Source organism: Sphaeramia orbicularis, chromosome 18, assembly GCF_902148855.1.
Source record: "Sphaeramia orbicularis chromosome 18, fSphaOr1.1, whole genome shotgun sequence".
Lineage (NCBI taxonomy): Eukaryota > Metazoa > Chordata > Actinopteri > Kurtiformes > Apogonidae > Sphaeramia > Sphaeramia orbicularis.
The window spans coordinates 13,271,387-13,290,282 of record NC_043974.1 but is presented as its reverse complement, the minus strand read 5'-3'; the positions used below and the strand labels follow the sequence as shown (position 1 = coordinate 13,290,282).

Below are 18,896 nucleotides of genomic sequence, written 5' to 3'. Positions count from 1 at the left end.
CTGTTGTCTTTTTTTTCTTATAGTGGATAATCTTTTGGGCTGTTCTTGTTTATCTCTTTTTGTGGTTAATTTTTTGGGCTGTTCTCTTTTTTTTCCTTATAGTGGATAATTTTTTGGGCTGTTGTCTTTTTTTTCTTATAGTGGATAACTTTTTGGGCTGTTCTTGTTTTTTTTTTTTTTTTGCGGATAATTTTTTCGGGGGCTGTTCTCTTTTTTTTTTCTTAAAGTGGATAATTTTTTTGGGCTGTTCTCTCTTTTTTTTCTTGTAGCGGATAATTTTTCGGGCTAGTGGATAATTTTTTGGGCAGTTGCACCTCTGGGCCACCGTAAGAGTCTCACCAAACTGCTGAAACATCCTTTTAAACATGTACAAATGCTTTAAAACAAGAGGAGAAATAGACCAGTTTTAACAGTTATTATTATTTTCTGTGATTGCCACAACCCTTTTGATTAAACTCCTAGAAATCCAGCTTAATTACAAATAGACCTAATAATCTCCCACTGAGAATAAAGGAGAGCACAGCCGAACAGTAAAACATCAGAGGTTTTGCAAATTACGCATGGGTGGGGTAACGGCTTTTTTTATTGTCTATTCATTTATGCTTCTCCGAGGGGGGAAAAATGGAAAGTTTGAGTGCTGAGAGGAACTGTAGTCCTCTTGTTAGGTGAGATGAGGAGGCGGAGGAGGAGGCGGAGGAGGAGGAGGGCGTTGGGAGTGCGTGGGACCGTTGTGCGCACGGAGAGAGAGTCACAGTGGGGGAAATATGCAGCCTGGACATTCCCACTGCAGGGAAATATAGCAGAGAGAGTGAAGGGGAAGCGATAAGGAACATTTTTACACGCTAAAGCACAGATTTAGAGAGGAAAAAACAAATAAAGACAGCCATGGAGACTGCGTTATGATAGTAAGTGGAAGGAGAAAGTTTGTTTTTTTGCGTAAAATGCGGAGAGGAAGTGAATCTAAACCTGGAGCTGACGACCATGTAGGAATTCCCGACTGAAGTCATGGTAAGTTTTTAAACTAGACATGTGGAAAAGGTTGATGATTTCATTATTTCTTTCCGTTTAGTGTTTTATCACTTTGTTTATCTGTTTGTAAACACTTGAGTGTGCGTAATGGAAGCGGTTCTACATCATCCAGCATCACTTTTACACAGTCATTGTATTCACTTTTTTTTTTTTCCTTTTTTTTTTTTTAACCCTTTCATGCATGAATTATAAGAACCTTAATCAAGATTTTTTTTTTCCTGAGTGTTTTTATTCATCTTTAGGCATGAAAAAAAAAAAAACCCAAAACAATGTGATAGATTTTTTTTTTTTTTTTAACTTGTTTTTCATGGAGTTACAAAAATGTCCACTCAGCTACACCATGAATTTTATTCTTGAAGCAAAGAAACATGTATTTAAAACCCAATATCATAAAGTGATATGAAAACAGTGAAATGAAACCATGTTTAATGCAGCTAATCTGATGTTTTCTCACATTTTAACATATTCTAATACTAGTTATTACTCACTTCATGGAGATAATATGCAAAAAATAAATATTAACAATTGATTTCCACTCAAGAACCAATCAAGAACAGCAAAGTTACAATAATGGTATGAATTGCAGTTAATGAGATGATGCTTAAGTGTCCACTGTGTTGGTTGATATGGAACTAAAACAACAAAACCCATGAATATACAAGATTAAAGCTGTAGAGTAACTATCCACTGTAGTGACCACTATGCATGAAAGGGTTAAATTAATTAATTAAAGCATCAGGACTGGGAAGATGTTTAGTCAGCAGTCAGAAATACAAAGCTGTCAAATCCCAATGGCAACAAATTAAAATGCCATAATTTAAGTTGTGTGACGTTAGTGATTTTTGTGGTTGCCTCGGAAAGGCAGTCATGAAAGGCACCTCCTGGGATTTTGTTTACCATCTCCACCCACTTATGGTCTGATCAGTGACATCCAGAGGCAGAGAAACAGTGATGATGCAGACGCACAGGGAACAGCTGCTGACTGCATTCAAAGAAAGTAAGAACCTAATAAAGTAATAAACAGATCTCGATCATATTCCCACTAATGTGTGCTGGGCAGGGTGGAGCAGTTTGGCAAAGGGAGGAAGAAAGAAGGAGTTAGAAAGAGAGAGCCGGAGTGGGAAAGACTGGAATAAAAGAGGAGGGTAGGGTTACTTTTTATTTTAGGAGACTTGGACGGCGGCGGCAGCGGTTTCAGTGATGCCACATTTTCCACATTGGACCTGGGAGAAAAGAGGAAAGGGGAGGAAGAGAGAAAAGAGGGGGAACAAGAACAAGGGATGGCATGGACTGGAGGGAAGGATGTGCAGAACAGTGCAGATTCATCTTCCTCAATACCCAAAAGGGGAAAGTTCAGGGTGGAACAATAACAGATGTACATAGAAACAGAGAGAAAAAAAAAAAAAAAAAATCCTCAAATAGAACTTTTTTTTCTGCGTGAACAAATAACAGCCTGAAGAACATGAGTAGAAGAAATCAAAACACAGTAATCCATGCGTTTACATGATAACTTTTATTCCTGGTTTAATCTGATTAAAGGGTAGATCCTATTTCAGATGCCCATGTAAACACCTTATTCCAGTCGAAAAAGAAAAGTTTGGATTAAATTTAAACCCGATTAAAGTCACTGGTTTAATCCCCTTTTGAATCTAAATTATTCCTGGGACATGTAAACCCTTTATTCCGTTTGGACTTTATTCCTGACATTCTGCACATGCTCGTTGTCTTGTCCTGTCGCGATGACGCACACATTTTACGCTGGCGGAAGAATATGCAATGCAGTCTAGTCAACCCAAACCGTTCCAGTGGGTTATTCTGATGGGATCTACCAGCCTGGAAAACCCTGAAGAAGAGTTCACCACTTGTTTTTTTATTAATTCATTTGTCATGCACTAATGAGTTCGATAAGTGGGCAAAACAGTGCACCGATTGCCTTGTTCTCGCAGCCCTTCCGTTAGCTTAGCTTAGCCTAGCTTAGCATAATCGCTTCATTCCTATGGTCAGATGTAGCCAGGCTTTTATAGGTGATTTGTAGTATTTTACGAGTGATTTTGCGAACTTCAATTCTCCCTAATCATTACTTTAGTCCGGTGGGGTGAGTATGATCACAAATTGAGGCTCAAATCATGGCGATGTGACTTACTGCACTAATAAAATCTTGGGAAATAAAAACTAATGCAAAGCTAAAACGTTAAAGCAAAGCTAACTTAGTGCATGCATCCCTTCCAACAAAAAGATTTTCCAACTTCCGTCAACACAACAGTCCCAAGAGTGTATGAGTGCAGTAAGTCGCAGATCTAAAGAAATAATTAGGGAGACTCGGATTTCAGAAAATCACTTACAAAAGACAACAAATCACCTTTAAAAAACTGGCTACGTGTGACCATGGAAATGCAGTGACTATGCTAAGCTAAGCTAACAGAAGGGCTGTGAGGACAAGGCAATGTGAGCACTGCAGCGCAAACCCTTTAGCTCACTTATCTACCTCATTAATACCTCATGTAAACCTTTATTCGGGTTTAACATTTCCGTGTAAACAGCATTAATTTCTTCTGGAAAAATAAATCGGATTTAAAAAGCATCATGTAACCGTACCCAATGTCCTGTCAGAGAGCCAACTATTTTTCTGGCCCAGTGGTATTTTTGTGGCAGTTCTCAAATTAATACTTTACTTTTTAAAAACTGATTTATCCCCATTTATTGTATTATTATCCTCTTTAGAGTTTTTTCAGTGTAAATCATATATTTTCCTATATTTAATTCGATGATTATGTAAGTGTTCATTAAAACTTAGATTAATTCAAAGGTTATTAGATCAATACTGAGAAAACTGAAGAAAAAGTGGCTTTTTCAGTAAAATCTATCATTAACTGAACATAATCCAAGCGTGTCTATCCACTGTCATTGATCCAACTCCATGGTGAATCACTGAGCCTGTTTACATGCACACTAATACTCCGATCATTATCCGATTTCTGGAGTTACCAGATTATTCAAGTCATGTAAATAGGATAATCTGATATGAGAAATCGGATTAACACACCTAGATTTCTCCCCAGTACTCAGATGTCTTCATGCATGTATACAGGTTAATCTGATTTCTTTCTTTTTTTTTTTTTTTTTTTTTTTTTTACATCTGCTTGTGTAAAAAAGAAAAAATCAATATAAGGGTCAAAACACAGTAATGTCCCGTCAGAGAGCGAACTTTAATTGGTTGCCATTCCAACATTTATTTCAATATAAAGTAGCTCCTTGTTTTGGATAATCCCTTATGGTCCAAATTAAGCAAAAATGAATTTAAAAATAAAAATGTGGGTCATTTAGCAACACTAATCTGTTAAATTGTCTCTAAAATGAGACGAAAAGAGAGATTTCATATACTGTGCTTAAGAAATCTAAACACAAGGTATGAATGCGTGCATACATGGAGCTTTGACACAGGGACAAACAGGGCTGTGAACACATGCACATAGGTGTAAAAATGCATCACTGTGCAGCTATGTGAACACACTACCATGCAGTCACACACCCAATGTTGGCCAAGAATATGGGGCAGTGGGTGTTTCCATTTTCAAACTCTAATGGTGTTCTCCGTGTTTTTTTTAACCTGCTCGGGGAACCAGGCGGGTGGAGATAACGGCGCTAAAATAATCCAGACAGAGACCACGATGTTGTCAATCACAGGACTCTTTCTTTAGCTGAGTTTCCTGTGATTGTGGAGACTTGCTGACATGACCACCGCTCAGTGTTGGACTCTAGCTGGTGAGAAGGTCTGTTTTCTACAGAAACATTCTGATGTGTCACTGTGTGTCACGTGTACATTCTTTTTTAACTGCTTTGCTTTGAGGGTTCCACTATTGTGGACAATGTGAGTCACTGTCATGTTGTCATGGCGTGAACATATAGAAGTCAGGGTTGATGTCGTAAGTGACTCCTGAGCTCTTCCATAGTGGCTTTTCCATTGACCTTCAAATTGCGCAAATACAACTTGTGCATAAACACTTACCTAATGGAAAGATGATAATTTCGCCAAAAGTCTCATTTTTTGATTAAAAGTTTTTGCACTGCAATGGAAAGACCTTTTTTTGCAACTAGAGTCAGGTGAATTAAAAAACCAGATGTTGACGTACGCTACAACAAGTGAAGAAGAAGAAAAAGCATCTCGTGCACAGGCGATTTCTTAGTTCGTTGAGAATCAGCTTTATCACAAATCAGCGGACCCGATGTGATTCACTTCTCATACATTCTCGTTGCTCTGTTTTCTCATTCGATCTCTGCTCAGTGCATTTGCCCGTAGATGCTCAGTGTCCATGCACTTCAATGGGACTGAGTGGAACAGTCTTTTTCATTGCCTCAAAACTGGACAGTAATTGGATAAATGCCACGATGTTGTCCCTCCCCCAGACGCTCAGTGTCTCTGGGAGTGAATGGAGCTGTGGGCAGAGCTCAGCTGAGCTGGACGCTGGGCTTCTACGTGCTGATTGGAGGATCAGTTTCAATTTTGTATCATATTTGATACATCAGGTCTCAATACTCAAATATTATTTTTGAACAAACAAAAACATAATATAAGGCAAGGCAGTTTTTTTTTTTTTTTCTATAGCACATTTCATGAACAAGACAATTCAAAGTGCTTTATGTAAACATTAAAAGCATTACAGCAGGGAAGCAATTAAAGAGTATAGGCATGAGACAAATAAAACAAAACAAAAAAAATAACAGATAAACAGATAAAAACTTTAAAAAACTTAACTTTAAAAAAAACAGTGCAGATCTGAACTGATGAATAAAAACCCTATTCAAATTGTTGTGGAAATGTTCAACTGATAACCCACACAAAGAGGAGGAGAGAAAGAAGAGAAAGAAACAAAATGCAGCTGAGAACAGGCGGGTCTATAACCTGGGTTTAAATAAACTGAGTGTTTCAGCTGATCTGAGGCTTTCTGGGAGTTTGTTCCAGACATGTGGAGCATAGAAGCTGGACGCAGCTTCTCCTGACTCTGGGAACTGACAAAAGACCGGATCCAGATGACCTGAGGGGTCTGGTGGGTTCATACTGGGTCAGGAGGTCACTGATGTATTTTGGTCCTAAACCATTCAGAGCTTTATAGACCAACAGCAGAACTTTAAAGTCTATTTTCTGACAGACAGCCAGTGTAAGGACCTCAGAGTTGGACTAATGTGGTCCGCTTTTTTGATCTTTGTAGGCACTTTTCCATTGACCCTCAAATTGTGCAAATATAACTTGCTCATAAAATTTACATAATGGAAAAATTTTGTCAAAAGTCTCATTTTTCAATTAAAAGTTTTTGCGCTGGCAAGAGGTGGTTTTTCTGGCGTAGCACAAATGGTTTATCACACAAAACTGCAATGGAAAGACCTTTTTCACAACTAGAGTCAGGTGAATTAAAAAAATGGATGTTGACAGACGTTACAACAAGAGAAGAAGAAGAAGAAACATGTCGCAGTATGTGTGGACACACCGGGAAACCCAATCATTTTATAATTTAGTACGAGATAGAGGGGTAATATATAATAATAATGAATATATCTGTAAATCAACACCATATTTACATTCATCGCCATATTTATGGAATGACTTCTCATGTCATCTCATGATAATAAATAAACAAATCATCGCATTTGTGATTTAATGGAAAAACCGACATCACACACTTCTGTTTTTTCGACATTTAGTAAATATCAGTAAAGTTTTGTGCAGATGCTCAATGGAAAAGCAACCATTGAGGACTCTAGCAGCAGAGTTCTGGATGAGCTGCAGTTGTCTCATTGATTTTTTTAGGTCGACCTTTAAAGACACTGTTACAATAATCAAGTTGACTGAAGATGAATGCATGGACTAGTTTTTCCGGGTCCTGCTGAGACATCAGATCTTTTATCCTTGAGATGTTCTTAAAATGATAGTAGGCTGATTTTGTGTCAGTGGTTCTCTAACTTTTTACAGTGGAGTGCCCCCTGAAAAATATTTTTTTAGCCAAGTACCCCCAACTCTCGCTTCAGCATTTTTGCAAACTTGTTGCTGTGCCAGAGGTGCCTGTTTTTATTGACAAATCTTTAGAAACAAGCAACATATATTTAACTTTAACATATTAAAAATAACAAATCTTTATAAGTAGATTTCATGCGCAAAATGTAAATTGAAAAATGTCCTCTTTCATTGATTAGAAAAATAAATGAATTGGTCATAAATGAGTAAACTGACCTTTCATCAACCAAAAATAATTACTTAATTTCTCAAATAAACTCATGTCGAATAATATAAAATAGACATGTTCTTAAAATGTTACCAAAGCGCCGACTTTTTAAAAATATTGAAATGAAATAAGGTCAGGAGTGTCAATTTTATGATATGAATGTATTTATTGCGTTTTATATTTCAGCATTAATTGTCATTATTTACTTTATATTCTGTACACCAGTGGTGTAGTGGTCCCTGGAGAAGTGGGTATACTCTCAACTTTTGGCTTTTTTTTTTTTTTTAAAGTCCAGAAAAACACTGTTTTAGAAACAGTGACATGTCAGACTACTCTGTTTAGTTTACCCAAAAATCCATCGGTAGTATTTGTTCACTATTATAAAATTATCATGACGTGATCAGGAGCAGTTTGTAGGTTTTACTGGTCACATAAGCAGCTGCATGAATGTACATGTATTCAACATGAGGCAAACATAGGATAACGTTAGCCTTTCATAACGTTAGCCTACTTGCACAGTTTTACTAATGGTGACAACATCTCTTCTCCTCTAAATGTGCAGTCATATGGCCAGTAGTTTAAAACAGTGACTCATTCTGAAACCACCTTAAAACTTACCTCAGAATTATGTATTCCATGAAAGTAGGTTCTCTCCATTTGTGTCAGTCATCTGAAAGACGTTTATTCTATCTTTCTCGTTCACATTTCCAATAATCACACATCTTTCAAAGAGACGTGCAGTGACCTGTCAATCAACTGGGGTGGCGCTGGCACCTGAGGTGTCTAGTCAGGTTCCAGAGGTGGCCAGCACTAATTAGCAATAGTTTCCTTGGCATGACCCGCCCTACTCTTCCTCTGATTGGCTCATCAGTCCTCATGCCTAGAGTTAACCGATCTAATCAATGAAAGCAGCGAGTACTAGCCAATTACAGGCAGAGTAGGGCAGGTCATGGCGTCACCGTCCGAGGGGAAAAAATTGGCAATTTGGCTCAGATACTACTGAATGGTGCACATCAGGGGGATTTAGAAGTGGGTATATGCAATGACGACTTAAAAATAAGTAGGTATACGCCGCATACCGCCGTATACCCAGGACTACACCTCTGCCATACACGATGACTTATTTAAAGTATTTTTTCCCACAAAAAATTTCAGTTACCCCCTGGGCTTCTTCCAAGTACCCCTGGGGGGGTACGCACACCCCCATTTGAGAAAGACTCCTCTATGTTATATTTGCTCCCCCTATTTCTAGCAAGCTGTTGAAATTGGTGACAATGAGTAGAGGCCAAGTGTGTGAAATCTCATCTGGTGTGAAACCCGCCTTCACTGCAGCGACTTAAATAGTCCAAAACAATCTGCTGAAGCCTGGTTTGACCTACTGTAGATCAGGTTAGATTAGAGGAGAAGATTTAAGAAAGGAAATCACTCCACATTTTCTTTTTTATCCTCTTTATCTTTTTGTCTGTCTGGCTCTTCCTATGTCCCGCCTCCTCCTCCTTTTCTTTTCTGTTCCCTGTCTTTCTTCCAGCATCTTAGTTTTTCTCATAATCATGTCGACTTCGCCCCTCTCCTCCCTCCCCTGAACTCCTTTCTGCTGTATCTCTCCTCCTCCTTTTCTCTGTCCTTCATGTATTGTAGGGGTCTACATCTGGTTTCTATCATGGTTGCTGCTGCTCTTGTTTCCCATCGATCTTTCCCACTGGTCAGCCTCCTCCTCTCTTTCTTTTTTCTTTTCATCTTTTCTGTCGGAACCCTAAGTCCCCACAGTACCGTCTGGTTCTTTCACTATCTCCTTGTCTCTTGTTTTTTGGTCTGTTCTTCTGTTTGCAAAGTTGCACGAGTTCCCACTTTCTTACTTTATTCCTCTTTTCTATATTTAATGACGTCCTGTCTTCTATTAAAACTCGTAAGACTCTACTTCTCTAATTTTGTTTTTGTGGTATGCATCTTTTTTGGTCAACTGGTGCTTCCTTTTCTCATTCTGAATTAACCCATAAAGACCCAAACATCCACTGGTCACCATAATCATTTACTGATATAAAAAGTTCATTAATTAATCCTATCAATACATGTAAATAATTGGTGTAAAATACAGTTTTTCGTCTTTTCATTGTCTCAAGATATAATCCTTTTGGATGTTCAGAGACTTCTTAGTTACCGTGGAAACACTAGTTGCTTTTCCATCGGACATTTGCGCAAAACTTTACCGATATTTATTAAATGTCGAAAAAGCAGAGGTGCATAATGTCGGTTTTTCCATTAAATCACAAATGCGATGATTTGTTGATTTATTATCGCGAGATGACACGAGAAGTCATTCCATAAACATGGCGACAAATGTAAATATGGTGTTGATTTACAGATATATTCATTATTATTATATATTACCCTTCTATCTTGTACTAAATTAAAAAATGATTGGGTTTCCTGGTGTGTCCACACATACTGCGACATGTTTCTTCTTCGCTTGTCGTAATGTCTGTCAACATCCGTTTTTTAAGTCACCTGACTCCAGTTGTGAAAAAAGGTCTTTCCATTGCAGTTTTGCGTGACATACCATTTGTGCTACCTCTTGCCAGCGCAAAAACTTTTAATAAAAAAATTAGACTTTTGGTGAAATGATCATTTTTCCATTAGGTACATTTTTATGCGCAAGTTATACTTGTGCAATTGGAAAAACAAATACTGTCATCTTCTACTACACTGATTCACCAGTAAAACCCATGGAGCTGCATCAATGACAGTAAATGGACACGCTTGGTTTATGTTCATTTATTGATATATTTTACTGAAAAAGTCACATTTTCTTCCTCTTTCTCTGAGCTTTTATGGACATCTACATAATAATTGAATTAAATATAGAAAAATATCAGATTTTCACTTAAGAATGTAAAATACTGAGCAAAATATTAGAATAAATGGTGAAAAATCACTTAAGAGAAGTTACAATTCATTTGGGAAGTACCACAAAAGTAGCTCTGGGTCGTTATGCGTTCAGGAAAGAAAGGGAGGAAGTCTGACGTGGGAATGACATACTCTGATTCCACATTCAGCAGACTTCCTACAGGCAGACGTACTTTCCACCTGACCTAATAACCACAGACTGCATGACATTTCACGACACCCTCTGGTTTGTTATTGGATTAAAATTACAACCTTGTTTCTCAGTAATAAAAGAGCTATGACACCCTAGTACCTATTCCTGGCATGTCTTTTCAAGCTCCTGTGACTCAGATCCTATTCATTGTCATCATTGCAGTCTAGCTTTTAGTTGTGTGTCTTAGCACATGGGTCTGATGGGCCCCATAAGCATAGCCCCCCCCCACACACACACATTCTAATCTGAGTATGTTAACCCTTCAGTGCACCTTGTATCATATATGACACATACTGATCACAGGCATATACAGTAGGTACGTCACTAATTGCTAATTTAAGTTCTTTTCTGCTTTTTTCCCCCATTATTTTACTTTCTTTTTTTTTTTTTTTGTAAACTTTGCACTAAAATTTTTCCATTATTTTCATTTCAATTTGTTTTATTTTGAACTTGAATTTATCCATTATTTTTTTTAGATAGATTATTTTATTTTGTGCTGGAATTTTTCCATTATTTTTGTATAGATAATTTTATTTTGAACTCAAATTTTTCCATAATTTTTTTTATAGGTTCTTTTATTTTGTACTGACATTTTCATAATTTTACAGATTTTTTTTTTGTATAAAAATTGTCAACTCAATTTTTACATATTTGTTTTATTTTGAACTGAATTTTTCATTATTTTTTATATAGCTTTATTTCATTTTGAACTGGAATTTTTCCATTATTTTTTATATAGATTTGTTTTATTTTGTACTTGAATTTTTTTTCATTATTTTTTATATAGATTTGTTTAATTTTGAACTTGAATTTTTCTGTTATTTTTTGTATAGATTTGTTTTATTTTGTACTGGAATTTCTAAGTCATTTTATGTAGATTTTATTATTTTGTGCTGACATTTTTAATCATTTTACAGATTTTTTTTGTATAGAAATTTTTCAATAATTTTTTTACAGATTTGTTTTATTTTGTCCTAGAGTTTGAACAGAAAAATAGTTGTTGAATGTTCAAATTGCACTCAGTGTTCATGTGCATGATTGAGACGAACTGCACAGAAGAATGTTCTTTTTCAAGACTGAAACTTATAAAAAATATTAGATTCATAGCACAATGGGGCAGCATAGATTGAACAGGTTTTCACTTACGTGCGTAGAAAATGACGTCCTGAAGACCACTGACTTCAAGCCAATACTAATTCCTGTGAGTAGTAGTCATAGGGGTCCCACTACACTGCTTTACCCGGGGGCCTATAATGCTGTTAATACGGCCCTGTATACAGTCACTTTTCCGAAGTATTGCAGACATGATGCCAGTCTTTGCACATGCATGCCAATGTTTGATACGTCATATTACTGTAAGTAGATTAAACCTGTAAAAAGGATGCACCTGGTTTTACATGAGTCTTTTTCTTTGTTTAAGTTTGAGAACTTAATCTAATATAGAAATCCAATCAGGTTTGTTACACGTACCGGTCTGTGAAGAAAAAGAACCTAAGCCCTAATTGCATTAAATGCACTGGATGTGTATGTTAGACAGGATTAAATATACATGTTTGACCCTTTACACAGATAAGACACATTATAGCAGCTGTGTAGGACTGGGAAAGAAGCCATATTAATTTTACAAGAGTTTGTGGCGAGTGGAAAAGGGAAATCCATCTTTTCTTTCTTAGCTAACGTCAGACTTTTTGAGTAATTGTGCTTCTAGGCTGAAATTCTTTCCTTTGAATGTGAGCGGTGCTGTTTAAAACTATAGAAACGCAGCAAACATGCAAAATAGAGTCAGGAAAAAGGGGCTATTTGAATATATTTGTCTGCAGGGTTGTTTACTTTTCATTGAGCAAGCAAGTCCACCAGGGTCAACATCAACCACTATTGGTAAAGTTGTAGGAATTGAAAAAAATTACACTAATGTATGTATCAGTGCTTTTAGGTCTTTTAGGACTATGGCCTGTTTGTCTCCACACTTTGGTAAATGTGACTCCATGACTGTTCTCTATTTAACCAGATGGGCTTAAAGTCCAGAGTTGTTCTGATTCAACACACTTTACACAAAACAACAGCAAAAACCAATATTTGCATTGTATTTTTCTGTTGTATATATGTCTATATGTATATTTCCTTGTGTGGTGCTTATACTGGTCTGTGTTGTTTTGGGAGAACACTGTGTAACAGGGGTGTCAATAGGGATGGGAATCAATAAAAATTTAACGATTCCGATTCCGTTATTGATTTTGCTTATCAAAACTATTCCCTATTGATTCTCATTGGGTGAGGGAATAAAAGAGTACAAACAGGTGTGTTTGCATTAACTGTCTTTTATATTTCCATCTCTGCACAGAAAATATACCATATACAGTATGTACAAATAATAACAGATGACGCCAGGCCTGGTTCGGGGGGGGTGCACAGTGAAAGTGAAACTTAAGACACTTTACTAATTCCTCTATTGCCGCATTTCCATTAAGTGGAACCAGTTCAACTCGGCTCGTCTCCCGTTGTTGTGCACCTCATTTCCTTTCCCCTACCTTCGGAAACTTGTATTTGAGGGGGCACGACGTTTGTTACCCGCACCGGAACTGGAACTGGGCCTGGATGACGGCCTGGTGTTTACTTTATCGCTAGATTCACAAACGTCGCTAAGTAGCATACCAAATACGTGACATTCCTGTAAATGAATCACATGCTGTGGACAAATGTTTGAACATATTGGAGGGATTCCACCCTTTTGAAGACATGGAAGCTTTGACAGTGTTCCAGTGGACCTGGTGTCGTCTGTTTAGACCATATCTGCCTCAACACCATGTTGGCTACATTCTGACCAAAACAATGCAGCGTACGTGTGACATCATCGTGCATGCGCAACGAAGGCGAAATCGATAAGCAGAATTGTTAAGCAGGCAGGCAAAAGATTCCAAGGAATCGAGCTACTGGGATCTGGTTCTCAAAAAGAACTGGTTCTCGATTCCCATCCCTAGGTGCAAAACTCATTTTCTTCCTGGGGCCACATTCAGCCCAGTTTAATCTGAAGTGGGTTAGACCAGTAAAATAATAGTATGACAGCTGATAAATAATGACGACTCCAGACTGTTTTAATATAAAAATAATATTCAGTTATGCCAATATTTACATTTACAAACTAGTCAAACAAAAAGGATGTGAATAACCTGAAAAAAAATGAAATTTGTTCAGAAATATAAGTGCAATTTTATCAATATTATGCCTCGACTTATAATTTTTTATACATATGCATTATAGATCAGATCTACAAAGGCACAAAACATTTAGTAACAGGCAGAATATTGTTAAAATTGCACTTAATTTTCTTTAGACATTTCAAGTTGTTCATATTTATTCATGTTATTTGCATTTTATTGCTAAAGGATAGTTTTTTAATATGAACATTTTCATAATTTAGTGTTTTTTGCATTAAATCAAAGAGAAGAAATTGGTGTTGTCATTATTTATAGGTTATTATGATGTTATTTTTGAGTTTGATGCCCTAACTTGCACTTTGCAAATTCATCCGGCAGGCCGGATTAGATCCTTTGGTGGGCTGGTTTTGGCCCCCGGGCCACATGTGTGACACCTGCGCTGTATAAGATTGATGGACACAGGAACTAGAACTTCATCTGTTGGTTCCAGAACCATCATTTTGAATCCAGGAGTTTTTGATTTTGCGTTGGAGTTCAGGGGGTCAGAACTGTATTTGAGGTGTCATCCTAAATGTTATCTTACGGACCTGGTAAAACGGTGAACTTCACCGAGTACTGTGTTACAAAGTCATTTCACAGTGTTGGATTTGAACTGTCTTTTAGGAAACACATCAACTCTGCAAAGTTTAACTCAGCAGGAGAACAAGCTTTCACCTACACCTGTCACCTGTCTTGTTTAGGATGTTGTCTGTTGTCCACATCCATGAAAATGCCTGTACACTGATATCCATGTAGACCAGGGGTCTCAAACATGCGGCCCGGGGGCCAAATGTGGCCCGCCAAAGGTTCCAATCCGGCCCATGGGATGAATTTGCAAAGTGTAAAAGTTCCATAGTCAAGGCTGTCGAACTCATTTTAGTTCAGGTTCCACATACAGACCAATATGATCTACAGCAGGGGTGTCAAACATGCAGCCCGGGGGCCAAATCCGGCCCGCCAAAGGTTCTAGTCCGGCCCGCGGGATGAATTTGCAAACCGCAATAATTATATTTAAGATATTAACAATCAAGGATGTCGAACTCGTTTTAGTTGAGGTTCCACATACAGAACGATGTGATCTCAACTAAAATAATAGCATAATAACCTAGAAATATTGAGTCCAAATTTTCGTAGTTTAATGGAAAAAACATAATATTATTTTACACTTATAAATAATGAACTCCAAATTTTTCTCTTAGTTTTAGTGTAAAAACTTACATTCATTTATGAAAATATTAAAATTTGCAAACTATCCTTTAACAATAAAATGTGAAAAACCTGAATTTTTTGAAGTGAAATTTTAACATTATTCTTCCTGTTATTAAATATTTTGTGCCTTTATAGATCCAATCTGTAATACGCATGTATAAATGGTAAGTTGAGGTGTAATATTGTTAAAATTGCACTTATTTTTCTCAAGAAATTTCAGTTTTTTCAGGTTATTCACATCATTTTGTTTGGATACTTTGTAACTGTACATATTTTCAGAATTTAATTTTGATTGCAGTAAAATAAAAATAAAAAGTTGGATTCGTCAATATTTATAGGTTATTATGCTACTGTTTTACTGGTCTGGCGCACTTGAGGTCAATTTGGGCTTAATGTGGTCCCTGAACTAAAATGAGTTTGACACCCCTGATCTACAGTAAAATAATAATAGCATAATAACCCGCAAAAAATAATGATTCCATTTTTTCTTCTTGGTTTGATGTGAAAAAAATAATATTACATTCTGCCTATAAATAATGACAACTTCAATTTTTTTGTCTTTGTTTTGGTGCAAAAAATAACATTAAATTATGACAATATTTACATTTACAAACTTCCTGTAACAATAAAATGTGAATAACCTGAACAAACATGAACAATCTGAAATATCTGAAGAAATTTAAGCACATTTTAACAATTTTCTGCCTGTTACTAAGTGTTTAGTGTCTTTGTAGCTCTAATCCATAATGCACATGTAGAAATGATAAGTTGAGGCATAACATTGTTAAAATTGCACTTATTTTTCAGTTTTTTTCAGATTATTCACATCTTTTTTGTTTGGATAGTTTATAAAAGTAAGTATTTTCAGAATTTAATGTTTTTTTTGCACTAAAACCAAGACAAAAATTTGTACTTGTCATTATTTATGACCACTTCAGATTAAATTGGGCTGAATGTGGCTCCTGAAAGAAAATGAGTTTGAGACCCCTGATGTAGACAGAATCCTTATGGTCGCTCTTGACTTCTTTAACGCCTCTCTTCTGCCTCTCGACATGAGCAACATCATCTTAAACTGCAGTCAGTTAACGTCAACAAATGACCAGCTATAAAGCAACATAAAACACATCTTTCATAGCGAACCTTAAATATTAACAACACGTGCAACACCTCCCTTTGAAAGAACAGACTCCAAAAGGACATAAGAAATACAGTATGTTTTACTTTTCATTTTAATTTAGTGTTGCGTTGAATTAACTCAAGTCTTCTGGGAGGCTTTAAAGGGGCCTTAGTCTAAGAGGAAGTCCCTGCTGGCTTGCTTTGCAATCTCCTGAACCTCCTGCTGTGCTTTTACTAGACTCAATATGTTCTGTCATTCAGCCAGAAGCTGTTTGAACCTCTTTTACAACCGCTACACCTATTACTGCCTGCTCGCTGACAGACTGTTGTTTACTATAGTCCTACCAGAGACGCCTTCTGTTGTATACATCATGTTAGTGTTTGTAGTTTAGAATAGAATAGAATAGAATAGAATACATCTTTATTGTCGCTGACACAGGAACAATGAAAATCAGTTTAACAGCTCAGTTCATTTTAGCAGCAAAACACTTAGTGCAAAAGGGACTGTATCAGAAGAAGAAAATAAAATACAAATATGACAGTGTTAAGAAAAGTGAACTGTGCAAAGGCTTCAGAATAAAATATTAATACACGTGCGACTAAAATAATGCTAGAACTCCTGAAATCCTACCTATATAATGTACGTTTTGGACCCGCCCCGTGCCCATCTCTCCCATTGATAGGGATGAGAATTGAGAACCGGTTCCTTTTGAGAACCGGTTCCCAATAGCTCGATTCCTTGGAATCGTTTGCCTGCCTGCTCAACGATTCTGCTTATCGATTTCGCCTTCGTTGTGTATGCGCGATGACGTCACATGTACGCTGCATTGTTTTGGTCAGAACATAGACAACATGGTGTTGAGGCAGAAACGGTCCAAAAAGATGACACCAGGTCCACTGGAACACTGTCAAAGCTTCCATGTCTTCAAAAGGGTGGAATCCCTCCAATATCCTCAAACATTTGTCCACAGCATGTGATTCATTTACAGGAATGCCACACATTTGATACGCTACTTAGCAGCGCTTGTGAATGTAGCGGCAGAGTGAACGCCGGGCCGGTTCTGGTGTGGGTAACAAACGTCGTAACTCCTCAAATCCAAGTTTCCGAAGGTAAGAAGGGAAAGGAAATGAGGTGCACAACAACGGGAGAGAAGTGAATAGGTAGCGGTCCTTCCTTGTCAGAATGTACGGTAGCGGTCCGTGATTTTCGCTGGGTGTGGGGGGGGGGGTAACGTGATTATGTGATTGTGTGTGTCGGGGGGTGATAGCGTCATTGTCCGAGCAGGAGTGAAAGTGAAACTAACTCGCTTTAAAGTTCCTCTTATTCTCCGGGCAGCACACACACACACACAGGAGCAGCGAGTGACAGAGTCTCCACACAGCAAAAAAAGTTAATATATCGGCTACATATTGGCCGATGTTGATTAATTGGTGATACGCTATAATCGGCCCAATTAATCGGTCGGGCTCTAGTATTCAGTACCTGTCTGCTGTTCTACTCTATGCAACGTTCCGTGAAACACACTCAAAAATCAGTTTCCTTTTACATATGTGAAGGTTTTTCACAAAAGTAACGCAATAATTACTTTCCCTGGTTACTAATTACATCAATGAAGGAGTAATTCCATCACTAATTAAATTACTTTTTGGGAATGGTCATTAGTAACTATAACATGACATTTCTACTCCTAGCAGACCATGCTACAATGTGAAGGCTGCAGTTCACTACCACTGTATCAGTTTTATCATATTTAACAGGCCAAACAAATACATGCTCTTCCCTTCATGCCTTGCATGTTGGCTCAAATTATTACCTGCACAATGCATGATTAAATGGTAGTTTACGAATGGATAGTGATGGCAGACAAGTTCTACTTGTCATGCTATCGTACAATGGCACCACGAGTACAATGCCACTAGTGAACAAACTATACAGAAAGAATATACAAAAGCTAACGCTACACTACAGATGACAGATATGTACAACCAATGGGATATGTACAGGGACAAGTAAGGTGCATTAGTATTAGTATTATTATGGGCTATTAGCTATTATTATTAGTATTAGTATGGGCTGCTTTGTCTTCCATAATGCAGTGTCATGTCATAGGAAAGAGGTTGTAATCTTGAATGTATTTGAGGAGAGTTTTATGCATATTTTAGTGAAATAATAGTAAAAAATGGCATTTAATTTCATATGAGAGAGTGCAGCTCTGACTTTTCACTTGTTCAAAGATAGAATAATAAATTGTGCACTTACTCACTGGCCTTTTAAGGTGAGCATTTGTTATTTTAGTGGTTGAGTTCCCTTAAATATCCAGTGGACTAAGATGACCTTTGAGCTGCTCTGCTTTTGGAAAACTGAGCTGTGTTCAGCAACATTTATGGTTGGCTTGTTCCAAGTTCCCAAACAGCTACCATCCAAAATTCACCGTTACTAAGGAAAAATAAAACGGTGCAGATTTGAAGTCAGTGCCACTCGACTATTGGTCCTCATAAGGACTGAAGTCACGGTTGAAAAATTTGCTTTACAGCAGCAGTGGAAAGGAAACAGGACCTAACGTCTGTGAATGACGCTGACAAGCAGAGCAGGTCTGTGAGTCCGATGTGACTTTTTCTTTATTAAAGGTTCTGTGTTGCTTACTGCATTCATAAAGCAGTCTTTTTGTTGTGTTACTTTTCACCCTCTTCTTAGCGCTTCATCTATTCAGAGCTTCATTTTTTCTCCATCTTTAATTCAGACATACAGTGAGTGGTGTGCAAAAATATTAGAACACTTGTCAGATCTTAAGAAACTGGTGGTTTATTTGTTCCCAGAGCCTGAATTTCACTTTTTTGCCATTGCAAGAAGTAAAGGCAAAGGTACTCAGACTATTTCACCTACAAATTTATCAGTCCAGTAAATCTGTCTCATCAGATTTTGAATTATAAAAGCCACTGAATTTCTAGCAATGAATTTTTTTGCACTGAAATTAAGTATCTAAATTTTTTCGGCGTCACATGACCAACCTAACGTAACTTGATTGGCTGGCTGTC

At 37.2% G+C, this 18,896-nt stretch overlaps 1 protein-coding gene across 1 annotated transcript in view; it reads left to right on the top strand.

The window, feature by feature from the left end:
• The first annotated feature begins 772 nt into the window (after window positions 1–772).
• Window positions 773–18,896, top strand: part of arhgef40 (Rho guanine nucleotide exchange factor (GEF) 40) — a 145,794-nt gene continuing 127,670 nt past the window's right edge. Inside the window, exon 1 of the mRNA XM_030162728.1 lies at window positions 773–1,008. Within this exon, the coding sequence (XP_030018588.1) occupies window positions 1,006–1,008 (3 nt within the window). The 5' untranslated portion in view covers window positions 773–1,005. The remainder of the gene's footprint in view (window positions 1,009–18,896) is intronic.